Source organism: Coregonus clupeaformis, chromosome 28 (genome assembly GCF_020615455.1).
Source record: "Coregonus clupeaformis isolate EN_2021a chromosome 28, ASM2061545v1, whole genome shotgun sequence".
Lineage (NCBI taxonomy): Eukaryota > Metazoa > Chordata > Actinopteri > Salmoniformes > Salmonidae > Coregonus > Coregonus clupeaformis.
The window spans coordinates 4773340-4791888 of NC_059219.1; the positions used below are offsets into that span (position 1 = coordinate 4773340).

The 18549-nt window shown below is 44.8% G+C and overlaps 1 protein-coding gene across 2 annotated transcripts in view; it reads right to left on the minus strand.

Annotated features, from left to right (window-relative positions):
• Window positions 1–2804: 2804 nt before the first annotated feature.
• The window catches only part of LOC121542539 (potassium voltage-gated channel subfamily D member 2-like), a 155598-nt gene continuing 139853 nt past the window's right edge, over window positions 2805–18549 (minus strand). Inside the window, exons 3-7 of one of the 2 annotated variants that reach the window (XM_045208513.1) lie at window positions 7875–8037; window positions 6232–6330; window positions 4917–5012; window positions 4398–4639; window positions 2805–3150 (exon numbers count right to left, since the gene is read on the minus strand). In XM_045208513.1, coding sequence (XP_045064448.1) covers window positions 2973–3150; window positions 4398–4639; window positions 4917–5012; window positions 6232–6330; window positions 7875–8037 — 778 coding nt within the window. In that variant the 3' untranslated portion in view covers window positions 2805–2972. The remainder of the gene's footprint in view (window positions 3151–4397; window positions 4640–4916; window positions 5013–6231; window positions 6331–7874; window positions 8038–18549) is intronic. The other variant, XM_041851929.2, reaches the window with a different exon arrangement.

Consider the following 18549-nt stretch of genomic DNA (forward strand, 5'->3'; position numbering starts at 1 on the left):
TATAGCCTCCACTACACCACCGGCCCTTTGTGTTTTACAAAAGTGCACTCTCCTACATGAGTGCGCTGGTATTACGGTTGCAGTCCTTTCAGAATCACGAACCTGTCACATACTGAAGGCCTATAGGTTCGCCACTGCAAACATGTCTACAATAGATATAAAGGCTATATAAATTTGGCCCGGCGAAGCGGTTTTATGCGCTGACTGAATGGAAGCTGATAATTATGATTTATTTTTACTCCGCTGGTCAAGACCCTAGTACAAACGTATCCGACACCAAGACAAGACCGAGACACTTATTATTTGGTCTCGATGCCGGTCACACTGATATAAACACTCTAAATAGGTCAGAAGCCAGACAGGGAGCCTAAGAAGGAACGGAAATGAATTACTCAGGCTATATTATTTCTATTATTTCAAGGCTATAGCCTACAAAGAAATACATTGTGAAGCATTTGCGAGTGCGACACACTAGGCTGGTAGGGAGTCAGGGACATTAAGCGCTCAGCATTTAAACAACATTTAATTGTATTAAATCATTATAGTCTATAAATTGCGCATATAGGCTGTGACTTACTTAGAAATAAATACAAATTAAACGAAACATGCCTTATTAGGCTTATTAGTGCCTTTGAATTCATTTTTTTTTTTTTTTTTAGAAACACCAGTTTAGCCAGAGTATATGTGGCATCAGGCTCATTCGATGGTGCCTGGATAGCAGGCCAGAAGCGGAGAATATCCTCTCGGTGCTTGCAGAGCAACTGGGGATGCTAAACACCCGTTTGGCCAGTCTTGCCAGGCTGGGCAGGGATGCAGAGCAGTGGTGGGAAAAGTACCCAATTGTCATACTTAAGTAAAAGTAAAGATACCTTCATAGAAAATGACTGAAGTAAAAATGAAAGTCACCCAGTAAAATACTACTTGAGTAAATGTCTAAAAGTATTTGGTTTAAAATATACTTAAGTATCAAAAGTTAATGTAATTGCTAAAATATACTTAAGTATCAAAAGTAAAAGTATAAATCGTTTAAAATTCCTTATATTAAGTAAACCAGATGGCATACTTTTCTTGTTTTTTAAATGTAAGGATAGCCAGGGGCACACTCCAACATTCAGACATAATTTACAAACGAAGCATTTGTGTTTAGTGAGTCCTCCAGATCAGAGGCAGTAGGGATGACCAGGGATGTTCTCTTGATAAGTGTGTGAATTGGACCATTTTTCTGTCCTGCTAAGCATTCAAAATGTAACGAGTACTTTTGGGTGTCAGGGAAAATGTATGGAGTAAAAGGTACATTATTTTCTTTAGGAATGTAGTGAAGTAAAAGTAAAAGTTGACAAAAAATGTAATAGTAAAGTAAAGTGCAGATACCCCAAAAAACGACTTAAGTGCTTTACACCACTGATGCAGAGTTATTTTTTTTATAGGTAGGGCTAAAGGTTTTTTGGCTAAATAACCCAATGAAAACAGAAAGCTCCTTGAAAGTTGGAATATGACAGGCCTATTGGGACAAAATCAATTATGGCCTATTGTATAGATGATAGAACAAAAATGAAGGACACTTTTAAGAGATCAGATTTTTTTGTGTATAAATACTTTGCTACAATGACACACTTAGTTATCTACCCACCTCGTTCCTTCCTTTTAGCATGTGCTGGTAGTAAGTACACCATCATGCTTTCGGGATATGTGTCTTTTCAGATTCCACAATGATTCCTTAGTTGTGGACACTACATCACCGCACTCCCTCGCTTGCTCTTGGTCGTCATCTTTGTAAGTCAGCTTGATTTTGCACCTGTGTGTTTTATCAGTTTCTTTATGAAAATATTTAGCGAACTCCATGACAGTAGCTAAAGCAAGGGGCTATAGCAGCACACAAGTAGACTAAACATGCATGCTGGGCCGGGCATGCCCTGAGCTCGTGAAGTAAGCGCTACTGGAGCGAAATTGGAGTGGGCGAGAAGGACGCCAGCCTTTGGGAATCTAGCTCCGCGCTCTAGTCAAATTGGGCACTCTCTGCTCCTCGCTCCTCTCCAGCTCCGCTCCACTCACATACTCTGCCCTTAACCTGACCTTAACCCTAAACTTAACCCCAAACTTCTAACCGTAAACCTTAACTCCTAACCCTAAACTTAACCTTAAACTTAACCCTAACCCCAAACCATAAACCTAACCCATAAGCCTAAAATTGGATTTGAACTAATTCAGTCCTGACTTTTCAAACATTTTCTTGTTTTCCTACCTTGTCAGGACATTCTGGTGACTTTTCAGGAAATTCTGGTCCTGATAAGGTAGGAAAATATGTACACACACAAACATGCACACACAGTGCACACACCCCCTTGCTCTCCTTTTTGTCAAAATATTTGAAATGTATTTTTCTTTTCTCTCCTACATCACACATTTCAGAACTTGGCAATTATACATCTCCTCTAGTCAAACTCACGGCCTTAACAAACAATAAAAACCCAAACAAATTTCACCCCCCATTTCAGTTTTAAGACATCACATTTAAAGACACACAATATTGAAAAAATAGTAATGGTAAGTTTTCCATTAAAGAGTGTTTTGAAGGAGTAGCTGCAGTTAGTTAGTTATCCAGTTGGCTAAAAGCTCTCCATTGGTGTGTCCGTTGCTAGACGCTAACTCAGTCGCCACGGCATCGCAGTCTCTCCCCCACCAAAGAATCCAAGGCGGAGCTTTGTGTTGCAGCTTTACACTGCAACGTTATTTCACCACAAGAGCAGACTTGTAGTAGCTACGTGTAGGAAAACAAAAAGGGTCCTGCAGCCTTAGTTTGTCTAAACTGTACCCCCAACTACTACACCTCCCCCTTACCCCTTTCCCCCCCTGCAAACACCGTTCTCTGATTGGAGCAGGGAAGGGTCTCTCTTCTCTATCTCTCTCTCTCTCACTCTCTCCGTCTTAGGGTTGCCATGGTGATGGTGGTGGTGGTGGTGGGGGCGAGGGGCCTAGAGAGCAGACACCCTGACGATGTTGGCCTGGGAGTAGTCTGGGGAGGAGGCGGAGCCGTCGTCCTCGGGCGTGGTGTTGGGCGGCGTGGGCAGTGTGATGACGGCCGCCGTGATGTAGGGCTGCTTGCAGTTCAGAGGCACCGTCTCTTCGAACTTAGCATTCAGACTGGAGCGACTGGAGATAGAGAGAGAGGGGGGAGAGAGAGAGGGGAAGAGAGAGAGAGAGAGAGGGGAGTGAGAGGGGGGGAGAGGGAGAGAGAGGGGGAGAGAGAGAGAGAGAGAGGGGGGAGATAGAGAGAGAGGGGGGAGAGAGGGGGGAGAGAGAGGGGGGAGAGAGAGAGGGGAGAGAGAGAGAGAGAGAGAGGGGAGTGAGAGGGGGGAGAGAGAGGGGAGAGAGAGAGAGATGGGGGAGAGAGAGGGGGGAGAGAGAGAGAGGGGAGAGAGAAAAGGTGGAAAATGGAGAAAATAGGGGATGACAAAGAGGAAGGCAGTGAAGTACAGAAAGAGATGGAGAAAATAAGTCAGATATATAGAAGTAGAAGAAGAAGAAGAAGTAGAAGAAGAAGAAGTAGAAGACGAAGAAGAATAAGTATATTGGTGAAAAAGACAGGCATAGAGAGAAAGAGAGGACGGCCAGCCAGAGAAAAAGTGGTCCAGTGTTTAGTAACACAGAGAGAGAAGACAGCTGTCCATTCCATGGCCAGGGTTCCCAGACCAGACCAGTCGGACCACACATACACGGACACCATGCCACAGTTGGACATAGCCAGCATACCAACACACTGATTCACCATGGGAAGAGACTGGGAAGAGACTGGCACAGTGTGTGTGTGTGTGTGTATGAGTCCCGCTGCCATAGAAACCACTATGAATGCATATTTGTGTGTATATTATGTGGTCCATGAATATGTGTGTGTGTGCGTGTGTTTGTGTGTGTGTGTACCTGTTGTCGATCGGTCCTTCTTTCTAATCGTTAATGTGTGTATGTGTTTGTATACCGTTTAGTTTAGTTGATTAGGATCCCCATTAGCTACTGCACATGCAGCAGCTACTCTTCTTGGGGTCCACATAAAACGTACAAATACATGACAAAGTACAGAACAGTTATAGACAAGAACATTAAATACAAATAAATAAATACATAAATTAAATAAATAAATAATAAGAGTTATATATTGGAAAAGAAACCAAGAGTTTTAGATGTATTTAAGACCCCTTTATTGTTAATTACCCATTCTGATACTGACTGTAAAACATTGCTAAGAGTCTCAGTGAGCTCACTCGCTGTAGGTGCTGATGTGTAGCTTGTGCAATCATCAGCTTACATAGTCATTTTAGCTTCTTGTAAAACAAATGGGAAATCATTTGTAAAAATAGAGAAGACACTGTTTGTGTGTGTGTACACTGCATGTATGTATGTACCTGTTAGTGATGGGTCTCTCTCTGATGTGGATGGTGCTAAGCTCCTGGATGCTGTTCCTATGCCCTCCAGTCATGTTGGAGTTGGGCACGTTGAAGCTCTTCCTCTTGTTGCGTCGCGAGCAGCACGACAGGCCTTGGGAGGAGGAGCCAGAGGAGAGGGAGGGGGAGCAAGGTGGGTGCTTCCCCATGGAAACCTCCAGCAGGCTGGTCTCAAACGTTTGCTCATCCACAAACTCATGATTCTGAGAGAGAGGGGAGGATGGAGAGAGAAAGAGAGAGAGAGAGAGAGATAGAGAGCCCACACATGTTACTTTTGAGGACAAGGATCGAGCCAAAACAAAAGTGCAGACTACGGCATACATATTAGGAGTTTTGCCTGAAATCTGACGACTTCCTAATATGGATACCGTACTATACTCTTAATTAATGGCTTCTGCTCCTTCATGAACATAGACAGATAACAGCAGTGGATACGTCTCCTATTCTCCACCACAGTCATTTCTAAAGCATTGTTCTTACCGTGGTCTTCTCCAGGCAGTGCAATAGGTGATTGTGGTGTGTATCGAACATGGGGTTGGCCTTGCACACCAGCGCCTGGCCTGCTGCCTTTGACGCCTTTTGAGCACAAAAACAAAGATGGACGCATGTTAACACTTTAAACAGACTAGAAAACATGTTCCTCCACGGGGTAGATAGGGGACCAACCAACCAGAGTAGGAGACAGAGAGGGACAGGGCTAATGTTCTTACAACGTTATTGCAACCTTCTGCTATAGCACAGGAACATCATGATAACGTTAGGGTCTGTCCATCTCCATTGATCTCCCCCTCCAAGCTCAGTATCCTCCAATGATTTGTGATGAATCACTCAATGGTTCAAACTCAGCCTTTCAACAACTACAAAAGCATTTCAACACAAGACGTCTGTAGTTGATGTGTATACTGGTAGGCCTATGTGTCCTGATGTTTGTGTCTGTCTTTCTGGTTTTCTGTTGGCCTCATTTGACCCACGAGAGCCATCGTAGCCTTTCCATACCGGGCCGGATTCAATGTGACTCAGATGAATGGACCAAGGATCATGTCTATAAAATCCTATTCTTCGGACATGTGGAATTTGGAACTCAGAACTTGGAACTTGTGTGGGACACCGTCCTCCAGTAAGCTTCACTGTGTCACTTTGACTCCGACCCGCATGTGGCGTCGGTCGCTGGCTGATGACATGCATCTAATTCTTCCATGTGATGGTGATCCATGACGCGTTCTGATGATGTCATATCCATAGCCATGCCAAACCGTGGGCAATCCAAAATGCATGTGAGAACAAAATAAACACATGGAAATGAAATAGTAGAAGAAGAAGATGAAGAAGAAGAAAATCAAGAGCAGAGAAGTAGAGATGAGGGTGGTTGCAGACAGACCCGTTTCACCAGTCGAGGGTGGTGGGAGGACGTTCTCTTCCCCTCACCCCCACCTTGGGGCCAAGCCTCATGGATTGGGTGCACTGACACCGGTGAGGGGCGCTAGTATGAGCCGCAACCATCCACCCCCAGGTCCAGTAGTTGGCACCAGAGCTCCAATGCAGTCTTGGTGGGGGTGAGAGATGGTGGTAGTGAGTCGAGGGTGAATAGTGACGTTAGAGGTGAGACGCCATGGAAGCCGCAACAGCTCTGAATGAGAGAGAGGGGAAGGGGGTATCCCCTTGCCCCCATCTCCCCATCCCCCAATCTGGGTTTCGGCATGCACTAACCCGGCATCTCACAGACCCCCCCAAAATATTTTTAAAAAGTGACAAAAGTTTAAATCAAAAGAACACCACCCGGAGTATCCACGGTTACCTCGTCGATGAGGTCACTCAGCAGCTCGTTGCGTTTATACAGCAAATAAGTGTTAGTCCCTCCACTCTTCCTCGCGGCAATTCTAGCAAGCTTGGTTTTCTGTTTGTGAACAAAACCACACATGCATTTAGCCTGCCACTGAATGTCTGTGTGTGTGTGTGAGCGAGTGTATGTGAATGTGTGAGAGTGTGAGTGTAAAAAACATAAAACCATAGCACCTCTACCCACCTCTAGAAACAGCAGTGAAAGAAAATAAAGATGTCCCCCAGTTATAGATGTACATTCCAGGCCTGTAAATCCTGTCTGACAGTGGCTAGATGTAAACCTTGTATTGCAGCTGTATTCATCCAAGGCCACTCTCTTTAATGGTGAATGTTGATGAATTAAAGAACTTGGTATCCACTATGCACAGACAGGCACATACATGCACCAGCACAGCCAGAGGAACACACAGCTAGGTTCAGTAACACACACAAGCTATCCCTCTATCTCTGTCTAACATCCATGTTTCCAGTCAAACCCCAGAGCTCAGTCATCATCCCTCCTAAATGTAAAAAACAGATTGTTGTTCTTGGGAGGGAGCTACTTACTGGACGCTCAACAGGGGCTAGAGTTATCTTCCTTCTCTCCCTCTCCCCCCCTCTCTCTCTCTCATTCTTTCCTTCCCTCTCTCCCACCATTCTCTCTCGCTCCTTTTCTTTCCCCCCTTTCCTCGTCTTTCTCTTTCTCTTTCTCTTTCTCTCTCTCTCTCTCTGTCTCTCTCTCTCTCTCTCTCTCTCTCTCTCTCTCTCTCTCTCTCTCTCTCTCTCTCTCTCTCTCTCTCTCTCTCTCTCTCTCTCTCTCTCTCTCTCTCTCTCTCTCCCTCCCTCCTGTGTGGATTTAGCGTTCTAATTTAAAGTCCTACTCCAGTCTCCTTTTCACCTCATTTAACACCTGATTTACTTAACAAAAGGCACATCTCAATAAGTGGTCCAGGTAAGTCATGACACGCAGTTGTGTCTAGAAAACAGTATTTTGCTCAAAACACATTTTTTTTTACCCTTTAGTGTGTGTACTTTCACTGTATTCATGCTTGGGATATCATTTTTCAACAGGAAAAGTAATAAAATCACTGGAGGACGTCTTTAAGAGTGAGGGAGTAACCATGAATTATCATGTAATATGATATGTGTACGTGTGTAGCCCACTCCTTCGCACATAGAGACGTCTCTAATTATTGATGTGGAAGTTTGGGGTGGTCCCGTATGACCCAATACGGAAGCACACACACAGACACACAACCACACACTATCCCACATACACACTGAGTTTGTATACACACACAAACACAGAAGCCTGGTAATCTTCCATGTGGTCTCCAATACCTTTTATGTGTGTACCCCAACAACTCACTCTCTGCTGTTTCCATCTCTGCTGGAGTGAGTGGACAGTATGTATGTGTGCATAGCAGCATGTTTGCGAGTTCCATTCCATTCTCAGACACACACAGACATGGCTTACTGCGAGAGTGATTTTCTTCCCTAGGACCATGCCACAACCACATTCAGCTCTGTTGGACCCTTCCAGGTCAGGGTTTATAACCTTTATGGCCCAGGGCTATGGTGTCACGGGGGTGTGAGTGTGGGTGGGACATTGTTGGGTACCTTTTGGGCGCGTCTCTTGTCTGCCCGCTGGCTCTGGTGGTAAATGCGGCTGAAGTTGGACACGATGACGGGCACAGGCAGGGCGATGACCAACACACCGCTCAGAGAACAGACAGAACCAACGATCTTCCCCACAATGGTCTTAGGAACCATGTCTCCATATCTGGAGAGAGAGAGAGAGAGAGAGAGAGAGAGAGAGAGAGAGAGAGAGAGAGAGAGAGAGAGAGAGAGAGAGAGAGAGAGAGAGCGAGAGAGAGAGAGAGAGAGGGAGAGAGAGATATTAGGACTTAAGGGTGGGGGTTTTATGCACATCCAAAGTGATGATTGGAGCTGGACAATAGTTATTCAATTAATAGAAAATAAGGGAATGTCTTCGCGGGCAGCAAAACAGTGAGCATATAGGACCCATCTTCAACCAGAAAACCAACACACTTCCTCAACCTAGAATGTGTCATTTTAGAGAACATTCAACCATTTTTCAGGAGGCAATTGTCTTGTCATTGATTACAATGGGTAAACCCAGATACAGTACACTATATAACCACTAGATGGCACTAGAGAGCCATTGAGCACCCACCCCTGGCCTGCACATTATCCATGATGGAAGATCCAGTAGATATTAGATGTTATGATTATGGTTTATTTATGACTTATTTTATGTTTGCTGTAGTGCTGGGCTATAATGCATTACCCCGTGGTAAATACGTTTAGGAAATTTCAAAGCGGAAAACTTCTGAAAAGGAAGAACCCAGTTCATTTCAAAGTCCAAAATGACAGAAAATGCCAGGCACAAACCTGTCTTCCCCCCTCTTTAAAAACATTATTGGACACCTCCATGTTCTGCCTTTCCCTTCTACCTTCCCTTCTACCTTCCCTTCTACCTTCCCTTCACTCATCCACCCTATTTTTCCCATTCACTACATTCCCATCGTTAGACACAGGGACTCCCGAGGGGGAACACAAAGTACCTGAGTGTTTCTTTTGGAAGTGCCAGAATGTTCTTTAGAGCGAGCCTAATGACAGAGTAGCACAGTCACAAACCAACAGAGAGCCTCTAAACCATCTGTAGACTAGCAGGGATAAAGCTATATCGTAGCACTGAGAGTGTTTTACTCTTTCTCACCCCAGAGCTGTTAGAATGTGCTTATTCAGGGTTTTGGGTGGTTTTGGGTGGTTTTGGACTCTGGCCTGCACTCACACATGCTAACTAACTAACATGCACATACAGACACACACGCCCATACACGCACACACACACACACACACACACACACACACACACACACACACACACACACACACACACACACACACACACACACACACACACACACACACACACACACACACACACACACACACACACACCCTGCATGGCCTCCAGATGCCCTCTCTGTCAGTAAATGGGGTTCCAGTTGTCTCAGGGGTTTCAGTAAATCCCACCACTGTCTGTCCGCCCTCTGCTCAGTGAGTCAGCCCGCCGATTTACAACCACGGCAACCCCTGAAACCATGGACACACCCTCACAGACGGGCCTGGAGAGATTGACAACATGATGACAACACACAGAGAGATTCCTGTCTGATGAGTGATGTCATCACTGCACGACCCTGAGGGTCAGTGTCGAGCTGCTTTGGATATGAGTTTGAATATGAGTTTGTATGAGCAGTATATGAGCTCAGTGTGGTTAGAGCCCTCCATTGGATATGACTAAGAATGAGTTAATGTCCCACCTCCTTTAGGTATGACAACGAGTTTATAGTAGGCCTACTCCCCCTGTAGATACAAGGTGGAATTTATGATATCCTTACTTTAGATATACAGTGAGAGAAAAAAGTATTTGATCCCCTGCTGATTTTGTACGTTTGCGCACTGGGAATAACAACAAAAAAAATCCAGAAAAACACATGTCAAAAATGTTATAAATTGATTTGCATTTTAATGAGGGAAATAAGTATTTGACCCCTCTGCAAAAATTACTTAGTACTTAGTGGCAAAACCCTTGTTGGCAATCACAGAGGTCAGACGTTTCTTGTAGTTGGCCACCAGGTTTGCACACATCTCAGGAGGGATTTTGTCCCACTCCTCTTTGCAGATCTTCTCCAAGTCATTAAGGTTTCGAGGCTGACGTTTGGCAACTCGAACCTTCAGCTCCCTCCACAGATTTTCTATGGGATTAAGGTCTGGAGACTGGCTAGGCCACTCCAGGACCTTAATGTGCTTCTTCTTGAGCCACTCCTTTGTTGTCTTGGCCGTGTGTTTTGGGTCATTGTTATGCTGGAATACCCATCCACGACCCATTTTCAATGCCCTGGCTGAGGGAAGGAGGTTCTCAGCCAAGATTTGACAGTACATGGCCCCGTCCATCGTCCCTTTGATGCGGTGAAGTTGTCCTGTCCCCTTAGCAGAAAAACACCCCCAAAGCATAATGTTTCCACCTCCATGTTTGACAGTGGGGATGGTGTTCTTGGGGTCATAGGCAGCATTCCTCCTCCTCCAAACACGGCGAGTTGAGTTGATGCCAAAGAGCTCGATTTTGGTCTCATCTGACCACAACACTTTCCCCCAGTTCCCCCTGTAATTGTCATCATAGGTACACGTCAACTATGACAGACAAATTGAGAAAAAAATTCCAGAAAATCACATTGTAGGATTTTTTAATGAATTTATTTGCTAAATTATGGTGGAAAATGAGTATTTGGTCACCTACAAATAAGCAAGATTTCTGGCTCTCACAGACCTGTAACTTCTTCTTTAAGAGGCTCCTCTGTCCTCCACTCGTTACCTGTATTAATGGCACCTGTTTGAAGTTGTTATCAGTATAAAAGACACCTGTCCACAACCTCAAACAGTCACACTCCAAACTCCACTATGGCCAAGACCAAAGAGCTGTCAAAGGACACAAGAAACAAAATTGTAGACCTGCACCAGGCTGGGAAGACTGAATCTGCAATAGGTAAGCAGCTTGGTTTGAAGAAATCAACTGTGGGAGCAATTATTAGGAAATAGAAGACATACAAGACCACTGATAATCTCCCTCGATCTGGTGCTCCACGCAAGATCTCACCCCGTGGGTCAAAATGATCACAAGAACGGTGAGCAAAAATCCCAGAACCACACGGGGGGGACCTAGTGAATGACCTGCAGAGAGCTGGGACCAAAGTAACAAAGCCTACCATCAGTAACACACTACGCCGCCAGGGACTCAAATCCTGCAGTGTGTCCCCCTGCTTAAGCCAGTACATGTCCAGGCCCATCTGAAGTTTGCTAGAGTGCATTTGGATGATCCAGAAGAGGATTGGGAGAATGTCATATGGTCAGATGAAACCAAAATAGTAAGAACTCAACTCGTCGTGTTTGGAGGACAAAGAATGCTGAGTTGCATCCAAAGAACACCATACCTACTGTGAAGCATGGGGGTTAAAACATCATGCTTTGGGGCTGTTTCTCTGCAAAGGGACCAGGACGACTGATCCGTGTAAAGGAAAGAATGAATGGGGCCATGTATCGTGAGATTTTGAGTGAAAACCTCCGTCCATCAGCAAGGGCATTGAAGATTAAACGTGGCTGGGTCTTTCAGCATGACAATGATCCCAAACACACCGCCCGGGCAACGAAGGAGTGGCTTCGTAAGAAGCATTTCAAAGTCCTGGAGTGGCCTAGCCAGTCTCCAGATCTCAACCCCATAGAAAATCTTTGGAGGGAGTTGAAAGTCTGTGTTGCCCAGCGACAGCCCCAAAACATCCCTGCTCTAGAGGAGATCTGCATGGAGGAATGGGCCAAAATACCAGCAACAGTGTGTGAAAACCTTGTGAAGACTTACAGAAAACGTTTGACCTGTGCCATTGCCAACAAAGGGTATATAACAAAGTATTGAGAAACTTTTGTTATTGACCAAATACTTATTTTCCACCATAATTTGCAAATAAATTCATTAAAAATCCTACAATGTGATTTTCTGGATTTTTTCTTCTAATTTTGTCTGTTATAGTTGACGTGTACCTATGATGAAAATTACAGGCCTCTCTCATCTTTTTAAGTGAGAGAACTTGCACAATTGGTGTTTGACTAAATACTTTTTTTCCCCACTGTATACAGGTAACAAGCTGAGATTAGGAGCACTCCCTTTAAGAGTGTGCTCCTAATCTCAGCTCGTTACCTGTATAACAGACACCTGGGAGCCAGAAATCTTTCTGATTTCCCTCATTTCCCTTATTAAAATGCATCTGGCTATGAGTTTTAGATATGAGTCTGGCTATGAGTTTTAGATATGAGTCTGGCTATGAGTTTTAGATATGAGTCTGGCTATAGGTTTTAGATATGTGTCTGGCCATGAGTTTTAGATATGAGTCTGGCTATGAGTTTTAGATATGAGTCTGGCTATTAGTTTTAGGTATGAGTCTGGTATGAGTTTTAGATATGATTCTGGCTATGAGCTTTAGATCTGAGTTAGAGTATGAATTTTAGATCTGAATTAGAGTATGAGTTTTAGATCTGAGTTAGAGTATGAGTCTGGCTATGAGTTTCAGATATGAGTTAGAGAATGAGTATGGGTATGAGTTTTTGATATGAGAATGGCTATGAATTTTAGATATGAGCATGGATATGAGTTAGTTTTTTATATGAGTATGTGTAATTGGGTATATGGTATGAGTTTTAGATATGAGTTCTAGTACAAGTGGGGCAATGTATCTCCTTGTGACTAATTTAATTACTAAGATGAGCTGCAGGGCTCATCTACTCAGCACATGAAAGAATGTACCATAATTATACACACACAAAGGAGTCAAATTCTCCCATTACATTACTGTAATTAACCATGAAGAGAGAGAGAGAGAGAGGAATGGAAAGAGAGAGAGAAAGGGGATACCTAGTCAGTTGCACAACTGTATGCATTCAACCGAAATGTGTCTTCCACATTTAACTCAACCCCTCTGAATCAGAGAGGTGCGGAGGGCTGCCTTAATCGACGTCATCGGCGCCCGGGGAGCAGTTGTTGTTTGGGGTTAACTGCCTTGCTCAAGGCATTAGGGCTGATTTTCCACCTTGCCGGCTCAGGGATTCGAACCAGCAACCTTTTGGTTACTGGCCCAACGCTAGAGAGGGAGAGCGAGATGAAGAGGGATGGAAAGAGAAGGGGAGAGATTGAGAGAGAGAGGGGAGAGGGATGGATATACATATATACAGCTGTGGAAAAAATTAAGAGATCACTGCAAATCTTTCTTAAATCAGCATCTCTACATGTATGACAGCCATTCCATTCCAGTGTATGTTGAATTCCAACACAGGCACACCTCATTCTACTGAATTAGGTACTGATTAGGTGATCACCTGAACCAAATCTTATTTAACGAGGACAAGTATAAAAACCACTGCTGTGGTCATCACTATCCTCTTGCAGTAAGACCAGCTGGATGGCAAAAACAGTGCTAATAGTACCTCAAAAGTAATATTAATCAAAAAATAACTATTGACCATGCCAAAAGAGTTGAAAAGGAAAGTTTTGCGTGAGGAAAAGAAGGGTTCAATTCTGGCTTTACTGGCAGAGGGATAGAGTGAGTGTCAGGTTGCTTCCATCCTTAAAATTTCAAAGACGGCGGTTCATAAGAACAAGGTCAAGCAGCAGACATTGGGGACAACAAAGCTACAGACCGGCAGAGTGCGAAAACGACTCTTTACTGACCGGGATGACCGCCAACTCATTCAAATGTCACTCAACAACCGTAGGATGACATCAAGTGACCTACAAAAAGAATGGCAAACGGCAGCTGGAGTGAAATGCACGGCGAGGATGGTTTGAAACAGGCTCCTAGGGGCAGGGCTAAAGTCGTGCAAAGCTAGAAAAAAGCCCATCATCAATGAGAAGCAAAGAAGAGCCAGGCTGAGGTTTGCAAAAGACCATAAGGATTGGACCGTAGAGGACTGGAGTAAGGTCATCTAATGGTTAGACGTAGACCTGGAGAGGCCTACAAGCCACAATGTCCCGCACCCACTGTGAAATTTGGTGGAGGATCGGTGATGATTTGGGGGTGCTTCAGCAAGGCTGGAATCGGGCAGATTTGTCTTTGTGAAGGACGCATGAATCAAGCCACGTACAAGGTTGTCCTGGAAGAAGACTTGCTTCCTTTTGCTCTGACATTGTTCCCCAACTCCGAAGGTTGGTTTTTCCAGCAGGACAATGCGCCATGCCACACAGCCAGGTCAATCAAGGTTTGGATGGAGGACCACCAGATCAAGACCCTGTCATGGCCAGCCCAATCTCCAGACCTGAACCCCATTGAAAACTTCTGGAATGTGATCAAGAGTAAGGTGGATGGTCACTAGCCATCAAACAAAGCCGAGCTGCTTGAATTTTTGCGCCAGGAGTGGCATAAAGTCACCCAACATCAATGTGAAAGACTGGTGGAGAGCATGCCAAGACGCATGAAAGCAGTGATTGAAAATCAGGGTTATTCCACCAAATATTGATTTCTGAACTCTTCCTAAGTTAAAACATTAGTATTGTCTTGTTTAAAAATGAACATGAACTTATTTTCTTTGCATTATTCGAGGTCTGACAACACTGCATCTTTTTTGTTATTTTAACCAGTGGTCATTTTCTGCAAATAAATGCTCTAAATGAAAATATGTTTATTTGGGAGAAATGTTCTCAGTAGTTTATAGAATAAAACAAAAATGTTATTTTTACCCAAACACATACCTATAAATAGTAAAACCAGAGAAACTGATACATTTGCAGTGGTCTCTTACTTTTTTCCAGTGCTGTTGTCATGGATTCAGCCGAGGCTGCTCCTCCTCCTTGCTCGGGCAGGCTTCGGCGTTCGTCGTCCCCGGAGTACTAGCTGCTGCCGATCGATGTTTCGGTGTTTGTCTTGTTTAGTCTTTATTGTGTACACCTGGTTCCCATTATGTTTGATTGTGTTCCCTTTAATACCCTCTGTGTCTCATTGTATATTGTGCGTTATTGTTTTGGTCTTTGCGGCAGTTGCCCTTGTGTGCGGGTTTTGTTATTTTCCCTCGCTGTTTGAGGTTGCCAGTGTACTTTGTTTTGTTGCACTGAATCTAGTAAAAGTTCTGCCAGTAGTTCGGTGTCCTGCTCTTGACTTCGCCTACCGCATACACGTCGCCTTGACAGCTGTATATATATATATAGAGAGAGAGGGAGAGAGAAAGAGCGAGAGAGAGAGACTGGAGGGCAGAAGATGTCCCTCCTGTCAAGGTGCCACAGTTGTCTTTGACAACCAGAACAGACTGCAGTAGCAGTGTCCTTCCCTTCCCTCCTCCTTCTCTCACCCCTCCATCTCTCTTCCTCCCGTGTCTGTACTAAGGTAGCATCCCTCCTGTTCTCTGGCAGCTTGCCATGCCTTTATAAGGAGCACTTTAGGATTTGTCCTATTTGTCCTATCCTTACCCACACAATGTATTCTTTAGAGAGACCTCAACCACTTCAGAACACTACAAAACATGTTCTTTATAAAGACCTCCACCACTCCAGAACACTCCACAACATGTTCTTTATAAAGACCTCCACCACTCCAGATCACTCCACAACATCTTCTTTATAAAGACCTCCACCACTCCAGAACACTCCACAACATCTTCTTTATAAAGACCTCCACCACTCCAGAACACTACAAAAACAACAGAGGACATGGTCATTATCAGAGCCAGACAAAGGCCCCTGCCTAAGGTCTAATATGGGCTAATTAGATTTGTATCCATTCTGAATGTGTATCAGCCGCCCACTCTTTGAGAACATAGCTTTGTACATAATGAATGACTAATGCTTGATTAGCTGCTTACAATGAGGCCCCGCTCCCCGCTTCTCTGCTTCTCTGCTCCTAAGCTCAATGGATGAATCAGATAGGTTCGATATATCAGTGCTGTGTGTGTGAGTGTGTTGGCTCTAATCTCTACCCTCTCTCTGTTCCCTGTCTCTCTCTGCTCTGTGTCCGCCGCAATTCAATATGACAGTGTGCCAATTAACCCTGTGACCCCGGCGATTTTAACGACAGCGCGGTGACAAGTGGACAGGCAGATGGGCGGACAGACGGCCACGCTAACACAGGGGCGACGGATCAGCGCTGCTCTGCTCGCCGCGCCAGAGAGGACAGGCTCTAGCCCTTTACCGTTTTCAACCAACAAAAGCTGTTTACTGACTTAGAGGACAGAGGAGAGAGGATTAGAGGAAAGGAAAAAGGGTTGACAAGGGGGAGGGGACTGGATGGGCTGTGTACGTGGTGGTGCTTTAATGAGGGAAACACACAGGAAAACAGAGAAAGGTGACCACACTCTAGTGAAGGCCACTGTCACATTGAGTATGACTCAGAGAAGATAGAGGTAAAGTGTATGGAATTAGAAGAGGTGGACTAATGAGCACCTATGCACGCACGCACACGCACGCACACACACACACACACACACACACACACACACACACACACACACACACACACACACACACACACACACACACATACACAGAGGCAAGGTCAAGAGTAATCTCATTCCATTTCCCTGAATGGTGGGTAGAGGGTGCAGCTCAAGGTTCAGGGCGGAGACGACGCAGATCGCTCACTGACACTAAATTTGCCTGTCACCTTGACGACCGCACCCCCATTACCCACCAATCAGGAGAGGAGACAGATCATCAAAATATGCCCAATAACGCCCCTAAGAGCTCTCTGAACTAAGACTAGATAGCGACTCAAAGGTTAGCTCCTTGTCTCTACAAGTATGGAGTGAGAGAGAGAGAGAAAGAGAGAGAGGGAACAGTCGAAAGCTGAAGTCAAGAGAGGAAGACAAAAACACTTCCTGCATGGACTAATCCTAGAGCTCAAGTCTAATACCTACCACATCAACGCCTCCACAACACTACCCACAACTCTCATCCTCTCCTCTCCCCAACCTCTCTCTTCATCTCCTCTCATCTCCCCAATCACTCTCTTCCCCTCTCCTCTCCACTTGTATGTTTCATGGTCACTCCTCTCCTCCCTCTACTTTTCCCCTCTCTACTTTGTACAAAACGATAGCAGGAGATTTGGGGGCATGTAACAGTGGGAGGATTATTCTACTCTATTTTGTGTGAAAGGCTAATCTAATCCTTCCACTGTTTAATGCAGCTGCACGCTGTTTGAATCTCTTATAGCTGTTTTTATTTTACGTCTGACCAGTGCAGAACCTTGGCTGACCCACACGTTTTCAGCTCCATCTTTTCCCACTGATCGTCGTACAGTTAAGAGTCTACAGTCAGGTAATAGGAGTGGTGTTGGAGTGTTTGAAGATGAAGCTGTATTGAGAGAGAGAGAGAGAGAGAGGGAGAGATGGAATGGCCTTAACGATGATAGCCCGCTAACGATTATAGCCCTAACGATGAGAGCCCTAACGATGATAGCCCTATTCAAAGCATGCTCAGTCAGAAAGAGTTCAGGCCCAGAAAAATGACCGTTGCATTTAAATAATTACACTTAGATACACTGGCACTCAGTCTCTCTCTTTTTCTCCCTCTCAGTCTTTCTCTCTCTGCTTTCTCTTGCTGTTTTTACGGAAGTGGGTGATGGGCTTACTTAATACAAAGGAGAGAGAAAAGTTAAGAAACATGACTGCAAGAACAACTCACCCGGGAGTCAGATGTTAACAGTGTAGTGAGATCTGTGACAGCCAGAGAGAGTGCGTCGGCTTAACCCAGTGGTCAGGGAGAGAAAAAAAAATTGGGGGGTCGTCTTTTTGCACAAAATCTGGTAGGTTTTATTGGGCAACCAAGCTACTGCAAAATGTAGTTAAATTACTAGTTGAATTACATGCAGTGCAACTACTCCCCAACACTGAGTAAAACGGAGGTAGGCCAACTATGGTGACGGGTAAAAAGAAAAGCAGAAGGATAAAGAGACAGACAGACAGACAACCTATGGACAGACAAGGAGACATGGTGGGTCCCTGGGCTATGAGGTAAAGTGCTGACCGGTATCTGTCAGTGTCACTGCCCCTGTCACTGCCCCTACTCTCCTGTTTGCGCTGACAGAGCACACACACACTTACGCACACCTGTCTCTGGAGACCTGGCCGGTCAATACAGTGTGTGTGTGTGTGTGTGTGTGTGCGCGTGCGTGTGGTCAAACATTAAGATCTCCCTTAGATGTATTCAGAAAGGAACCTCAGTGTCCTTGCCGATCTAAAAGTCAACATAACCTTTCTCTCTGAACCAAAGACAGGGCTGTAAATGACGACCATATCAGTCCATGTATTAAAACTCTCCGCATCCCCCACAGAATTCTATGGAGGACAAATGCCTTACAAAGCCAATAAACACTAGAATAGAAGTCAGTGAGTAGAATGTTAGTCTTAGTTCACAGTGACAGCACAATGGCAGTTACTATCCGCTCAGTTAGAAAGAACAAAGAATCAGCTCCGTGTGACACGGCACACACACACACACACACACACACACACACACACACACACACACCCTGCCGAGGAGGTGCTAAAATGCACATACACCACAAATGTCCATTCCCCTTCATTTGCTGCTCTATCAGATATGCTCTCTAGTACTGCAGTGTCTCTACATAATAACAGTACTGTGTCTCCATAATATACAGAGATGATAGTAGGCCTAGTCATTGTGTTTGGGAAGCCAGAGGGAGTCGTAACACAGAGACATTACCTATGCAGCAGA